We start from the raw sequence: 16,113 nt of genomic DNA on the forward strand, positions 1-16,113 counted from the left end.
CATGCGTTTGCTTATCCTTGTGGCAGCCCTTTTTTCATCTTCACTAAAAGGGTCTTCTGGAAGAAAAATCCATTCCCCCTCAAGGCGAGGCTGATATCGACTTGCTGGAAATCAATGAGGCCTTTGCCAGTCAGGTGAGCTCCACAGACAACAAATAACAAATGCTGTGGATTTGTTATTGTCACAGATCAAACTTTAGAGCACACGATGGATTTCCTGTGAGCAAAACTGAGATTCCAAGTGGACAATCCCGAAAGATGAGTGTGAGATTTGTTTTAATAGGTTTGTCTTCGACTTATTGGACTCAAGACTTATTACTGTAGTTATAAAGAGTGAAACATCTCTAAATAAAGCAATCCAGTGCTGTTTTGTTAACCCTTATACTTGCATTACACTTGCATAACATAACTAATGCTATTGTACCTTTGGTGTTAATACATCTGTTACATTCATGTGTAACAGCAGGTCATAAAGCACAATGCACGACAGGTGTCATCTGAACTCACATTAATATTTAACTGCACAAATCCTTCATTAATATGTAAACAAAACATACAGACTGAATGACTGTAATTGAAAGTTCATGATGTACTTATTATTAAAAGCCCGTTAACACGTAATAAAGTGAGAGACCTGACAAGTTGTTCCGCATATTTATTTACATTCCTAAATGAACAAGTGGATTTAAGGAGAGCAGGTGGCGATCGTGCGACTGTGATGTTTTAAGGACATCGAGCTCGACCTGTACCCTTCGTCAAAGGACCCGGTTCCCTGGAGCCGCAGAGTGAGGGGGGTCTTCAGCAGAGGGGACTGGATTAGCACAACGGCCCTGAACCCTCTGTCCTCACTGGAACACAAAGGAAGCAAACGGCTGAAACTCAAGCATGTGTACGTGCGTATGGTATTGACAGGTCAACTTTGTAGTCTGAGCTTATCATAACAGACTCTGTGGCTTGTTACCTGGGAGTGAAGCTGATCTGGAGGCAGTGGCTGCAGCTGGTGACGCGAAGCTCCTTTGACCCGAGAAGCTTGAAGTCTGGGGCGACTCTGAACACTCGGGAGTCGCCTTCATCCGACTCTACGAAAACAAAGACACAAAGAAACACGCCGGGCAATTGGAAGTCGACGAGCCACGCGAACAAAGGAGTATGACTCACAGTTGCAACGATTGACATCGTTTTATGACGTGACAATAACATTATTACAGCAAACAAAAGGAAATCGTTTTACGTAAAACTCTCTCATTATATTTAATGGATCAACTGGGCTACAAACTGGTTTTAATAACGAAGATGAGTCAGACACCCAGGGCTCAGCAATAAGGCTTGTCGGCTTGTAAACTACCACCCAAGTAAAATACCACGTTGGGCTAGTTAATTTAGCAACATCCTAATAAAGAATTATTTTATCTTATCTTAACTCAAAACAGAATTAAAACATATATTTTCTGGAGCTGATGATGGAAGGAGGTGAGGAGTGAACCATCTCGCTTCAATCTCTGTTGTCGCTACTCCAGATGCATTTACTTAAATAAAGATGAAACATTATCTCTGTTCTTTGTTGTGATTTGATACCTGCTAATAAATGTTTCGGGGCAAGTAAACGATTAAGGAAAATAGATTTATGACCTAGTTGGCCGACTGGGAAACTGAATAACACATTGTTTAAATTTAACCCAGACACACAATATATATAATAATTCCCATTCCAAAAAACCATAATTCCAGTCAGTTTAGCCAAGTTATGAATACATTACAGACCTCTACAAACCCCCAAACTGACGTAAGATCAATGAAGTGAATACCCACAGCTATATAGAAGAAAGTTCAGTCGTTACCAATAACTGATTTCCAGTAGGTGAGTGCTCCGTTTCTGTGGAGGTTGACTTCAGTTATCTGCGTCTGCCCCACGAAGCAGAACCCAAAGTCGATGCCGTCCCTGGACAGACGCATTGTAGGGAGATCCAAACAGGCACAGAGAGGCACCGCCTGCACAGAGAAGAAATGAACTGTGTGAGCTCAAATGCCTATAAACGTGTCAAATTATGAAAAACTATCGCTTTCTTTTTTTTAGCGTTGAGATTCACGACAGTGTCTGACCTGCAGGCTGCTGTCGCTGTAGTGAATCAGGAGGTTTTGTTGGAACCTCAGCTTCCTTCCCTCTCCTGCACGATGGATCAGCGTCACCCCGAGAGGGACTTCCTCCCCTGCCTGGTCTGCGTGGTCCAGAAGAGACCGGGAGCAGTGGAAGGCCACCGTCACCTGGTTTTCACAGCAAAAGAGAACAACTAAGAAGATACAGGACCATCCTTGAGATGAAAATCGTTCTGCTCCTGTATGTACAGGTAATAATATCTAAAACATGACCCACTCTCTTCATCTCACCTGCATGCTTTGCTGTGGGTGCAGCACCAGAGCCTGGCTGTCACTGGAGGTGCTGGTCTGGACTTCTAGCTGCTGCTTGATCACTCGAAAGGGAGGAAGAGTCCCCAGTCTGAAGTGGAGGAGCATTCCTGAGTTGTTCCTCAGCTGAAAGGCCCGCGTGGTATCAAATTCACGAACTACCAGCTACGGAGCAAAACAACCAGAGAAGCCACCACTGAGGATGAGTGGTCTGAACTACTGTACACCCTTAGGAACAATACTTCATGCATGCATCTTTCAGCCCAACCTCCTCTGATTCGGCCTTCAGTAAATCACCGGCTGACGCATGAAACTCCAGCACCCCCTCATCCTCCTCCATCTGCACCAACAGCCTGCAGCAACATGCCACGGGGAAGATATGAAACGTAATCAGACCACCTCTTGCCTAACCTCAGCTCATTTTCATCGAGGAAACATAAACAGATTTGGATTCATTCGGGATTTTAGGGACATGATATGATTGTAACGGCTTACGCCGCCGGCTTAACGACTGCGAGCAGATCCATTCTGATGGGCTCCAAATCCAAACCCTGAGCTCTCCCAACTTTACCCGGGACGCAGGCAGCCGTCTGTAAACAAACACAACACAATAATAAGGGACTTTAGGTAGCATCAGAGTCATCGAATGGTTGCCTTTTCTCGTGTGTGTTGAGCCTGTTACCTCAGAGTCTAGACTCATGAAGCCCAGAGCCAGGCCCACACATCTGGACTCACGACCTGACCTGGAACCAGACAAAGGTGTGAAAGATACATGGATGGTGCTGCTGCTCTTTGCTGGAATCACCTTGAGATAAACAATAGAAACAGATAATACATCGTTATTCATATGGCTAGAAGCAGAGTGGTAACATGGATGTATGGAGCTCAAGTCTTATCAACGTACTATTTGCTGGGGTGTGATGCAGTATGGGTAATCTGAGAGGTCTCCCACATGCGGTCTGATGTGAACAGATAAGAGTTTTTCCTTTGCAGGAGAGGGATAGAGATGGGTTTCCTCTTCCTCACAGTCATCCTCGGATAAATATCCCTTTGCTTCCGCACTCTGGAATCAATAGGATTAAGCCGGTTTGAGCCAATGACATGTGGGTTCTGGCATCGTAGCCACAAGAATTTCCCAGAGGCATCGTCCTGAAAATCGTTAAAGTTTATGTTCATGTATCCGTGTTGCAATATAAAATGTACTCACGGTCACGCTACAGAGGGGGGAGCTCGTCCCTTCAGAACCAGAGGTCTTATTTCTTTCCAGGGCAGTTTGAGCCCTCCCACCACAAATCCTTAATGCTCCATTTAACACCTCGTTGCCATCAGCATCTTTAACTGGAAAGGCATCTCCATATGCCACCACGACATCCACCAGCTTATGGTCATCCTGATCTATGTTATATGTTTCCCAATCCAGGCGAATATCTGGTGGCATGCAACGATTTAGATTAGATCACTTTATTCACCCTAAAAGTGGAAACTAGTCATTCAGAGGTAACAGTATGAAAGACATATGAAAGACATACTGCTATTGCAGTAGTCAGACGAGCACACAAATAAACATTATCCAAGTGGAGACTTTGGTGTAGCTCAGGAATCCTTCCAGCAACCTTAATATAAAATTCAATGTCAACATTTGAGAACAAAATCTAAATAAATAAAAGCCACATCATAAATGATGCATCTGAAGCAGCAACAATATCATTAGGCAATATTCAAACGTATGCCATATTGCAGAAAACAAACACATATTTAGACGCTGTACAGTTGTTGACTCTAAAGAGCCTCTAAAACATGTGGTGCATTGTGGGTATTTTTAACCAGCCACATTCAAAACCCTTTCACTTACCAACCATGGTCGGATTGTTGATGCGATGAGAACGAGACACCGTGTCACCACCTGATACATGACTGCCAAACCTAATGATGCAAACAGGAATGTAAATATATAGATATCGATATATATATATACTGTGCAATGCCAACATTAGCGTATTTAAATTGGAGACAAGGACTGGGGAACGGACTGTGTTTTTGGTCCCTGGTTCTGGTTGTCTGGATGTGGACCCGTCACTTGGAAGTAGAGTGGGCAGCCTGTCACCGTCATCTGCATGGGAATGAGCGTGGGCTCGAGGTCCCCCACCTGCAGGAAGAACATTTTATTCCAACATTATTTATCAGTCGACAACAAAATGAAGAGGACGTGTTCGGAGAACTCCTAGTCTGACAGTAGGAAGTCATCTCTAATCCTTAAATATCTGAAACAATTCATTGTATGGCATCATACTTTGCATATGAGGTGATCTCTGTATTCGCCCCACATGTCCGTGTAGGCAGTGACATCCACAGTGTGGGTCTCAAAAGCTCCCAGCATCCCAGTGTCTGGCAGGATAAAGAAAGCTGCACCTTTCCCGTGAGCCAGCAGGCTGCTCACAAACTCTGCCGATAGATACAGAAGGTTTGAGTGTGAACTCAGTGAACTTACATTTTAGAAGTGAGGAGCGAAGCTTACCCGTAAGTGCTTTTTCTTCTATTTTCTGAGCTTGAACAGAGTGGAGCGGCTTCTTGACGTATGTCATTCTGCGATTAAAATGCAGCACGTGTCACATCTGCCGAACAGCAGAATCCCTCTTTGATTTATTATTCATGTTAGTGAGCTATGGCTCCCCTTGCTTACCCTTTCTCTGACTGGGTGTTTGGCTTTGAGGCATGGCATGTGAAGTAATCCGCCTCTATGTGGAAAGGGGCTGGGATAGCGGTCAGATTGGTGATCAATAACTGCTTAGTAACGGCTCTGTTCAACAGGATGTCGTCAGAAAAGTCAAGCAACAGTGTTGAGGGGCTCTCGTCATCTGGAGGAGAGCTGAAGGCAAAGAAAAGCAACCGTGACTTACCAAACACTTATACTGTGGGGTTAGTGACGGTTAGCTGGTGAGATGATAGACTTGAAGCCAAGGTTACTACCAGACACTGGGCAGTGAGTAGGACACACTGAGTGTCTTGGTTTTGGAAGCCGTGATGCCAACAACAAGCGGAGAGTTCATCCCCTGGACCTCACAGAGAGCAGCCACCTCAGTCACATCCAGCTGGACAAACAGACAAATATTAAAAGGCAATCATCTTAAAAAAATAGAATCAGTGCATCTTTTAGCTGCTGGCATCACAGTATAGTACAAACAGTGCATTATCCCTCCTTCACTCTAACACTCAGGTGATAAGTGACAAATCTTGTGATCTTCTTATATCAAAATCCAATAATCTTTTCTACCTACAAAACAAAAAATAGCATGTGGTTACGTGAGCTGATAAAAATGAATTTCAGCCAAAAAGAATGACATCCATCCATCAGTCAATATGCAACTTTCAGCAACAATGTGTGTGTGGAGCCGCTGTCCTCTGTCGCTACTTATCAAGCTACATTCATTATAAGCCCACCCACTCTTTCACTGTTCAATCAAATGCGGAGGATGTGCTTTAAATACCTCTCAAACATCTCTCCAATATTAGGTTCGGCTGGGGAATAGGTGACGGTGGAGAAACTAACTTGAATAACTTTGATACTTACATGTGTGTGAGAGATAAAATGAACTGTGATCTCCAAACTGGCATTAGGGCCCAGCGAGCCAGAAGAGGGCTCAAAACTGGCTGTGCACAATTCAGCCTGTTTCCCCTGGAGCTGAGCCTGGTGGGGAGAATGTAAAACTCAGATCACCGAGTAGTAATAGTCAGGAAATACATCTTAAATGTACACTACCGTTCAAAAGTTTGGGGTCATCCAGACAATTTTGTGTCTTCCATGAAAACTCACTTTTATTTATCAAATGAATTGAAAATTGAATAGAAAATATAGTCAAGACATTGACAAGGTTAGAAATAATGATTAATATTTGAAGTATTAATTTTGTTCTTCAAACTTCAAGCTCAAAGGAAGGCCAGTTGTATAGCTTATATCACCAGCATAACTGTTTTCAGCTGTGCTAACATAATTGCACAAGGGTTTTCTAATCAGATATTAGTCTTCTAAGGCGATTAGCAAACACAATGTACCATTAGAACACTGGAGTGATAGTTGATGGAAATGGGCCTCTATACACCTATGGAGATATTTCATTAGAAACCAGATGTTTCCACCTAGAATAGTCATTTACCACATTAACAATGTAGAGAGGGTATTTTTGATTAATGTTATCTTTATTGAAAAAACAGTGCTTTTCTTTGAAAAATAAAGACATTTCTAAGTGACCCCAAACTTTTGAACGGGAGTGTATGTATGAGAAAAAAAGAAGAAAAAAAACAAGAGACATCCTCTAATTGACACTTTGTATATAAAGAGCCATACATATGACACTCTGCAATCATTCAAACACAGCAGGGGGGGGGGGGGGTCTCTCTCACACGTCAGCAACATTCACTGCATCAACCATTCTTCTCACAGTAAATGAAGCGGTGATGAAATGTCGCGATGTAGCCAGCGTACCATCCAGCTGAAGGGTGAGTGCAGCAGCGTCTGGTTGAAGATGGTGACGGTTCCCTGGGCCGCAACTCCAATGTAGAGTTCAGAGAAGAGCAGCTCACAGCTCAGCAGACACACCTGTGGAGACTGCACAACCGCTCGCACCGACAGGTGACTGCAATCAACACACAGGTCGTGCTCCTGGTTATCACGCTGAGGAACATCATTATGGTCTGGCTGACCCCTCTGCACAGACCTTCCTTAAGTACAGCGGTTACTTCATCTCAAAGAGAGGCACGGTGAACTGAGCATCATTACCATCCGGTGCCATTCTCCACTGTCAACGCCAGCTCGGTTTCATATCGCTGGCAGAAATGGGGACTAAAGAGCACATCCACACTGCAAGACGCCAAGGGGGGCAGCACACCTCTGCGTGGTTCCACTGAGATCTAAGCAACAGAGATTCATATCGATTTCATGTTATTTGATCACACATATGTTGCTATCTTAGTGTCTCGTGTACAGCACCTGTGTGTCCTGGCGGTCCTGCTGACGGTCACGCCTCTCCTTCAGCGTCCAGGACGCCTCCAGCTGGGTCATGTTGGTGAGGAGCAGAGCGGTCTGAGTCTGCTCCCCGAGCTTCATGAGCCCAAACTCCACACTGGGCACACTGAGGGTCACTATGGGACCCTGTCCAAAGTCAAATGATGAACACAAAGAGGTCACATGGCACAGATTAACTAGGAATGCTACAGCAACAATCTAGCATTGTGGAAGTGTAACGCACTTTGGGGAGACTGAAGACATAATTGTGTCATTGTGTTACGATTCTAACCTTAAAAGAGACTTCCACGGCCAAAGTGACGGGCTCAGGGCGGTGCTCTATGGAGCAGACCAGACTGGTCACAACCCTCTCGGGCTTCTCTCCACTCAAGATCAGGTCGAAGTCGAAACACTCGTTTTCCTCTTGAAGACAGATCAATCAACAATGAACCGATAAACCAATGAATCAACTACATTAAAGGGTGTTTACAATTCATAATGTACAAACTCGAGTGAACCTAAAGGAGAATGCTGTCTGTGTGACACACCTATGCTCCCAGCAGAGGGCTCTACTTCCATGATGTGGCTGCTGGTGCTTATTCTCTCCCACTGGAAAAAGATGCAGGTTTTGCTGTGGTTCCACATCTAAAACACACAAGACACATTCACACACCAGTGGCACACAATCATTTGGTGGAAATGTAATATCGGTCATGTATATTCAACGTAAGGAAAGTGTGACTTGACCTTGAATTGCCTGCGAGTGGTCGAGCAAATAAAAATCTCCCCGGGGATAACAACAGCATAGGGCTCCAGTAGGACCTGGTACGGCTCAGTTGATCCCTTGACTTCTATCTCCATGACGATGACATCGCCTACCTTGGACCCAGTGCGCACAGGCTGAAGGACACTAGATTTTCACACACACACACACACACACACACACACACACACACACACACACAATCCAATACCTTGTTAGATGAAGTGTGGTGTCAGATCTTTGTACGTCATGACCTTGTGGTGTGTGTTTTGACATACACTTCTATCACTGTGCATACCAAGTCACAGGAGCTTTACCTTTCTTCAGTGGGCTGCGGTGGCTGCTGGGTAACATCCCTCAGGACTAAGTGACAGACACTGTGGTAATCCTTCAACTGAGGAAACACAAACATGACATGAATCAGCTTTTAGCTTCCAAACAGTAATTGTTTCTGTTGTATGTATTTGGGGGTCCTCTGTACTTCTTTAGGGCAGAAGGTGATTAGAAACTCTTGATCCTGGCAGGGGGGCAGAACTCCTGTTAGGGGGCTGACATGGAAAATATCATCTGCGGCCAGGTGGAACTGGATATGGGAAGGCTCCGGGGTTTCTCCTGGAAGGAATGGGTGCAGGTTTGGCTTCATGATCTGCCAGTGGAAAGGCAGATCCATTTGGCTTCAGCCCCAGAGAAAGGATGAAAGAGAGAGAGATTAAATGTGATATTTAATGATCCCTCAAGGTAAACTCTTCTTTTACTTGTGCAGGGTCAGCGAAGGTGTAACAGTTTAGCTCCACACCTTCCTTTTTGTATTAGTTGTTTTCATCCTGTCACTAACTATCATGTCATTCCAGATCCTGCTTCCCATCTCGTCAATCCAACTCCCCTCACCTGCCTCTGATCACCTCGTTAGTCCCTCATTCCCTTCACCTGGTCCTCACGCCCTTCTCACCTGCAGCCCATCCCCTCATTAGTCCCTCACTATTTAGCTCCCTCACTTCCACTTGTCCTCTGCCAGATTATCTTGTGTTTCTCAGACCAAGCCCTTGAGCGGTCCAGTGTGGTTGTTTATTCGGTCTGTTCCGTTCCTGACAATACTTTCAGGAAAGGATTTTTATCAGCATTATCTGTCTCCTGAGTCGTGCATTTGGGTCCACCCTAATCCCGTCGTGACAGAAGGAAGGGAAGGTCTTCTAGTTAATCTGCATTTAGTTAATCCTGGGGCTTAAATCCCGCCACGCCAATTTAAGAGATTTCTCTTCTCATCGTGTTATCCAAAAAGAGCACATGCGATGATATGAAAACAATTTGAAAAACACAATACTTTTTCATGCTCCGTAGTGACGATACGCGAGAGGGTGAGGCTTACACGTTGTTTCTAATGACGAGTCTCTTCTGTTGCACAGAGTGAGGGTTACACGGGCTGAAGCGGACAAAGTGCTCCGCAGTGAGGTCGTGCACCTCTCCCACCACAGGAGGCTCCTTGTTCCCAGATACTGATACGAGCTCAAGGGCAATCAGCTGGCCCTCACCTAGGAAACATCATACAGACAATGGACAAAGTGTCTTGGACCTTACGAAAGACCAATTAAAAGTAATATTTGTTAGACTAGTTTTCTGAAAAGATTCACCTTCAATAGAAATGTCTTTCACCTGGCAGTTGTCACACACAACAGTGAACACCTGACAGCTCCTCTCAGCAGTAGTGGGGAAGAACACCACCTGCAAACACACACATTGATATTTAAAGCATACAGAGTGTATATGAATACATTTATATACAAACACAGTTAGCAAAGTTAGTCTAAAAAGACCTGGGAAGTAAACTGACAAGCCAATTAAGCATCGACATGTTTTTTCTCTCTTTACCTCCATAACCCACTCACCTCCACGACAGTGGCCTCTCCCGGCTGCAGCGCGAAAAGAGACGGGCTGACTGCAAAGGGTGGCTGCTCAGAAAAGTACGTTCTTGCCACAGACTACATAAAGAAAAAGAAGAGAAAAAACCAGCATGCAGGATACCTTTTTATTAATATTGGCTCTAAAACAGTTGCTGTATTTTTACATAATGTGTCAGTCTGATTTTTACCCTGAGGTTCGAGGCCGGCCACTGGTTCTTGGGCATGATGCAAAACGCCCCAGCACTAACGCTTACATTTTGGCACAGGAACTCAACAAATTTGACTCCTCCGATCAGGCAACAACCACAGTCCAGAACTCTTGGTACTGCACGATAATTAGGAGTAAATATCAACAATGCATGATCGATGGAAGTACACATGTGAGCATTATTTGAGATAGATTGTTATGTGACTCACATGTGAGTATTGGAGGGGGTCTTCTGGCTGCGATGGGCACCCTTAACGGGGGTCCAGCATGGGTCTTTACCATTATGTAGTCCTCATAGTCCCACAAGGAGTCTGGAGTGAAGCGCACTGTGTACTTACAACTCATCCCTGGGGCAACAACACCACCCTCGCCAGGGAATCTCCCTGCCAAAACATATCTTAATATCAATCTCTTCTTACATTGCAGCAGCATAATTCTCTAAATTCACTTTTGTGTGATTTATCTTCTTTTAGTGTTTAAGACAGTAGTCGGCGCTGGTTGCAACAACAAAACAACTACGGACATTCAACACAGCAGATGATTTCCTCATGATCAACAAGAACAGGAATGAGGAAGCTGTATGGCGCATTCACAATAAAAAAATGCTCACCCAGGCCAATGGAAAAGTAAGGAGTGGTCGGAGGGATGACTCTGACAGTGCGGCTTGCAGCAGTCACATTGTTCAGCTCCAGGGTAGTCTACGGTACACGGTATGTTATGTACAGTACTTCATCTCATCGAAAATAAGTTAGTTGTTCTGCGTAAAATTGTAATTGTTAAGTATAAGTTATTTAAACATACCTCATAGACGTGTCCCACACTGTAGTCAGTGAAAACTACCTCTGAAGGTTTTGCTAGGAAGGCCGGGAGAGGACTTTCAGTTGAGCTTTCAGGGAGAATGAGCATAAAAACAACACATGATTATTCTTTCTGGTCCCAATAAAGACACTCTCACAGGAATTGGTGCGCTTAGTAAAAAGCTAGCACTGACTTCTACGTCAAAACCACAAAGCAAGCATTTTTTTATTTTACTTTCTACACTGTATATGCCAAAGAAGAAATTGTCTTTTGCCTTTGGGTTGGATCAAAGTTGGTGCGGCACTAATATGAGGGAAAGGGTTCTTGTTTAATCCAAACCCCTGAGATAATCTTTCCGATGACTGCATTGTATGTATTGTATATGCTCATGCACATATACACAAACAGGGACCTGACATCCCATTACTACCCTTACCAAATACATGTGGTAGACTTTGCTCACACGACAGTAGTTGAAAAGTGATCCTCCCATTGTTAATTGTGGCCGGCGGTGTTTGTATGCGCAGGCAGAATCCAAATCAACATGTCTCTTCTATGCTCAGCTCTCAATATTTCCCTTTCAGAGTGGCTTCTATAATTGTTTGTCTCTGGGTTGCAGCTGTGTAAACATTTTTATTTTTTTATTGTGACAATCCATTTGCTAAGAATCAGTCTGTCTGCAAATATTATGTGACCCAGGCCTGAGTTGATGAGGACTAATCACGATTGGTGGGAAATCAACTCTGGTTTCTTGGGTGAAAGGGGTGTGTTCTAGGTTGAATTGATTACATGGGAATCATTTTGGGAAATGTTAAGTTGAAGATGTATGGATACAGCCTGGTCTTTATACTGTGATAAGGCATATGTAATGTGTCACTGCAAGCTTGGCACAATACATTTATGCCCACAATATGCAGGAACCATAATGACCTCAATGACCTTTTCTTGTTACCTTCGCATTGAAAATGCGGAAGGTAATGTTTTGATCGCCGTGTATTTGTATGCGTGCGTGTTATTCGCATAAGTAAAAAAGTATTCAACCGAATCGCATGAAATTTGGTGGGATTGGTTATTATCCGGGGACCATTTGATTAGATTTCGTGATCGATCGGGTCAAAGGTCAAGGTCATGAAAAGGTCAAAATCTTCTTTTTACCAATTTGGTCAATTTATATCCAATTGGCATGCAACTAATGCCAAAATATTCATAATTCAATGCCCAATCTTGTGATATGCGAAGGTATGCGCTCTACCGAGTGCCCGTTCTAGTTTATAATTAATTGTAATTCACACATCATTACAACTAAAATAACCTGGCAGATATAAAATATGATACATTGCGTGACACATGGTGTATGTAATTTTAATTGAAGAGGTGTAGGGGACTCTGTTGGGAGCACATAATTCACAAGACTAGTAGGGTGGTGTGCAGGATACGTGACCGGGTCCCTTTAAGAGCTGGGAGCGTAACCAGGGCAACGGGGTGGCGTCGAGGGGTTAAAGGTCACGAGGTGTCAGTGTCACGGGTGAAATGTTTTGTGTGAGGAAATAAACGGCCACAGAGGTGTGCAGCCAAATATAGTAACTTTGTCCGTAGCGTTCATTCCCACGCTCCTAGAGGGATTGTTTGTCTTCAGACGATTTCGTATGACTCATAAAAGATTTACAAATGGGACTCACGACGGCAATATCCAGACTTTATCTATTCGCTGCACTGTGACAAAATGATGAGCATTTCCTGTGAGATGATGTAATTCGCTTGCACTGCAGGTACCTTTGCTTCTGCGCCTCTTTCTTTAGATGCTCCATCTTCCCCCCTTTGTTTCTGGGACGGACGAGGGATGTGCGACCCTGCTGTGCATTCGAAGGAAGGAAGCGAGGATTGCGTAGGAAGTTGTGGCGATCTTTCAGCTGCTGAAGTTTTTTATGTCCCCCTGCCCGATCCTTGGCGCTTGGCTCATCCTTCCAATTTGGTCTGGTTGTGGTCTGGTCGGGCCTCTGAAACATAGTAGTAGAACACTGATGTAATCAAGCCGCCCTCGTTCCCACAGTTACTCGGGCTTGTCCGATCAGAACTGCAATTACAGCACTTTTCAAAACTCAGAGGAAGGCCCTTTTAAATAAATTCTTTTTGTATATCCTTATTGTCTATTCCTTTCAATTGTAGGCATCATATTCTTGTAAAATATATCACTCTTGATCGCTCTGGCTTTTGACTACTCACCTCCCTGGGAGTTGTCTTCCTCCTTGGGTTATCTGAGCTAGATTCACAAGTCAGGCTGAGATCTGACTCATTCATTTCTGGGACAATCTTTTTTTGACTGGGCATGAGAGTGTAACCATCATCCTGAGGCTCCCTGGACACGTGCATGGCGGAGGCAATGGTAGGTTTGGCAGGATTCGATTTGACTGACAGGAGAGGAATGAGTTAAATATTGAGCCAAAAACACATTGCCGATGAATAATTAAAGACAAATCCAAAAGGGGGTCATGTACTTGGTGCTGGTGCTCTCACTCGTGGTTTGTGTGTAGGTAAGTAGTCCTGGGGGGAAATCAGGTTGTTCATTTTGAGAAGATCGTGATCCACACACCAGGAAAAGGCTGAATCGACTGGAAATAGACATAAGAAATAACATTAAATAACATCCCTGTTGGTATATTCAAAGTAAATATATCGAATGAATTACAGTGGGTAGTTAAAGGTCTTTTTTTACAACAGTATAAAACAAGGGCGCTGGCTTTCTCACTTTGCCAAGTAACGTGTCTCATCAAAGAAAGCCAGGATTACAGACAGGAGCTTATCTCAAAGTAAATGATGTGGTGTGACCTGTAAGCCCAGGTAGTTACAGAATGTGGCTGTCGGTAGTTGTTAACAGGTGTTACCTGCTTACATTTAGCTTTACTTAAGGCAAAACAAGGGGAAACTTAGAAACTGTCTCCATTGAGCAAGAGTGTGAATAAGCAAATTCTAAATACAATAAATAATTATCGACATCTCTCTATTCTTTGCATTATTACATATTATTATTATTTTTTCCATTGAATTGTATATTTTACACTTAACTAGTTCATCTTTATCTCAGTGATAGTGTCCAAATGAGCATAAAATATCACTCTGACCCTGAATTTATGTCTCTTGTGTTCATACAGCTACTGAATCCAAGAAAACTACAAAGCAAAATCACTTTCTGATTGAACCAACCTATGAACTGTCTCTAAAAATGGATATCCTACAAACGCCCCTGTATAACATATATCATGACACCGTTTCCATCACACCTGGGAGGAGGCCCAGGTGCCCATGAACATCGCCCATCTCCTCCTCTGTGGCCGCGGCCCGAGCTCTGGCCTGAATGATGTGACTCTCCAGGATGTCCGCCTCTTTCATACACCGGCTGTAATCAGAATGAGCCTGCGGGATTGAGAAATAAATGACATATTGATATTTCATAAATACTGTGTGATTGGACTTTGACTTGTGGACAGTCGTGCAGCATTAGCTAGCAGCTCACCTGCTGCAGCTCGTCCACATATCTGTCATGGTAGCCGCCTCGGCCACTCTTTGACTTTATGAGGTTGGACAAAACGTCTTTCCCGATGACGTCTTTAGTGTAGAGGTCCTTGAAAGTGCTTGCTAACACGTGAGAAATGTCCTAATATACAAGACAGATATGCGGTTAAAGTCATTTTTTCTTTGTGTTTAGAGGGAATTTAACTAGCGTTAGCTCACGTTAAGTTTCGGTGAAGCCGTGTTCATACCTGTGACTTCACTGACGCAGGTCTGTGACTGTCGACAGGTGGATCAAAACGCGATGTTTCTCTCGTACCTGTTTCTTCTTGCATGGTAAGTCTTTATATTGTTTAGCTATATATAACTGTTATCTATAAAGATGTGGATTAAAGTACATTTTGTTGATAGTTCTTCATCGCTCTCCGACACATCTGAGTCCGAGTGGTTGCCGTGGCAACATTAATAGGGACATCCGCTGCACACGGTTCACTCCAGGAAGTAAGACACAGAAGAAGACTTCAGAGTTATTGCACTTTAAACAAACAAACAAACAATCAGCCTTTATTTATTTCCTAACAGTTCAACTGAATAATGTACACGAGCTGAAACGTTTGGGAACGACTGGTTCACTGGGTCCATCTCAATGTTAGATGTGTGAGCTATGATGGTAGCCTATTTGGGTTAAATCTGAAACTGAAAAATAACAGCTGACTTGAGTTAAATCAAGTAAATTGAACCTAAATGGAGACCTAGCCAACGTATTCAATATGACGTTAATATTATACTGGCCTTATACTCCAATGAATAATTCAAAGACTATTGAATCACTTGTGTTACACAACTAAAACTCTTGATTTTTAGACCTAACACTTACATTTTTCAAGTTGGAATTGCAGACATATGCTACGTTGAATCAGTGATTAAAGATGTTTTTATTTCATTAAATTAGGATGATTTCAATAAGTATGTATTTTGTGACTCACATGGCACACTGGGCCATATTAGACAGACTAACTCATGAGAGCAGATGCAACATGCTTATCAAACAATAACACCCACATACTGCACGGGAATTTGATGTTTGGCATTGTCGATAAGTGTGTCTTATTTTTGTAGAAATGATTGTAAGAGTAGCTGGATGAAAGTCCAATACATGTACTGAATGATCGGTGGTTTCTGCAAAGTGTGTTTTGCAAAGTGTTTTCAAAGCTCAAGCAAAACATTTGTCTGTGGCTGCATGCAAAAAGAGCAGTTTCCCAAGTAATGCTTTTGAAATGCATACTAAATTCAATATCTTTCTCTAAAAAGGCAAAGATTCCAAAGAAACCCAAAACAAAATCTTTGACTGTGCTGATCAAGCGGTGCTCAAGTGGGATTCTCAAAGAGACGATTGTTGAGCTCACTATGTTGCTCCTCGTGGTTTGCCAGACAAGAGCTCCCCCACACACACAAAACATTTCTCGACAACAGTTCATATGACAGAACAGGCTTGCACACAAAGATAATAGAGAGGAACAAAAGGCGTCAGTCTGAAT

General features: G+C 43.4%; 1 protein-coding gene across 1 annotated transcript; it reads right to left on the reverse strand.

Moving 5' to 3' along the window:
* Positions 1–637: 637 nt before the first annotated feature.
* On the reverse strand, positions 638–14,910 carry dlec1 (DLEC1 cilia and flagella associated protein). The gene is made up of 38 exons (XM_056434084.1): positions 14,827–14,910; positions 14,580–14,720; positions 14,347–14,479; positions 13,564–13,677; positions 13,292–13,476; positions 12,842–13,065; positions 11,072–11,156; positions 10,881–10,968; positions 10,480–10,653; positions 10,251–10,387; positions 10,048–10,140; positions 9,793–9,883; positions 9,531–9,693; positions 8,646–8,838; positions 8,482–8,558; positions 8,149–8,311; positions 7,950–8,046; positions 7,694–7,824; positions 7,387–7,548; positions 7,177–7,307; positions 6,883–7,033; positions 5,971–6,087; positions 5,370–5,491; positions 5,083–5,268; positions 4,918–4,985; positions 4,693–4,844; positions 4,433–4,548; positions 4,255–4,325; positions 3,610–3,830; positions 3,307–3,465; positions 3,085–3,207; positions 2,898–2,992; positions 2,671–2,755; positions 2,385–2,567; positions 2,100–2,261; positions 1,838–1,988; positions 961–1,078; positions 638–847 (listed from the first exon to the last, which is right to left on the reverse strand). The coding sequence occupies exons 1-38, from the start codon at positions 14,908–14,910 to the stop codon at positions 685–687; spliced, it is 5,109 nt and encodes a 1,702-aa protein (XP_056290059.1). The 3' UTR covers positions 638–684.
* Between the last annotated feature and the right edge of the window lie 1,203 nt (positions 14,911–16,113).

The sequence above is a fragment of the Pseudoliparis swirei genome, chromosome 16, assembly GCF_029220125.1.
Source record: "Pseudoliparis swirei isolate HS2019 ecotype Mariana Trench chromosome 16, NWPU_hadal_v1, whole genome shotgun sequence".
NCBI lineage: Eukaryota > Metazoa > Chordata > Actinopteri > Perciformes > Liparidae > Pseudoliparis > Pseudoliparis swirei.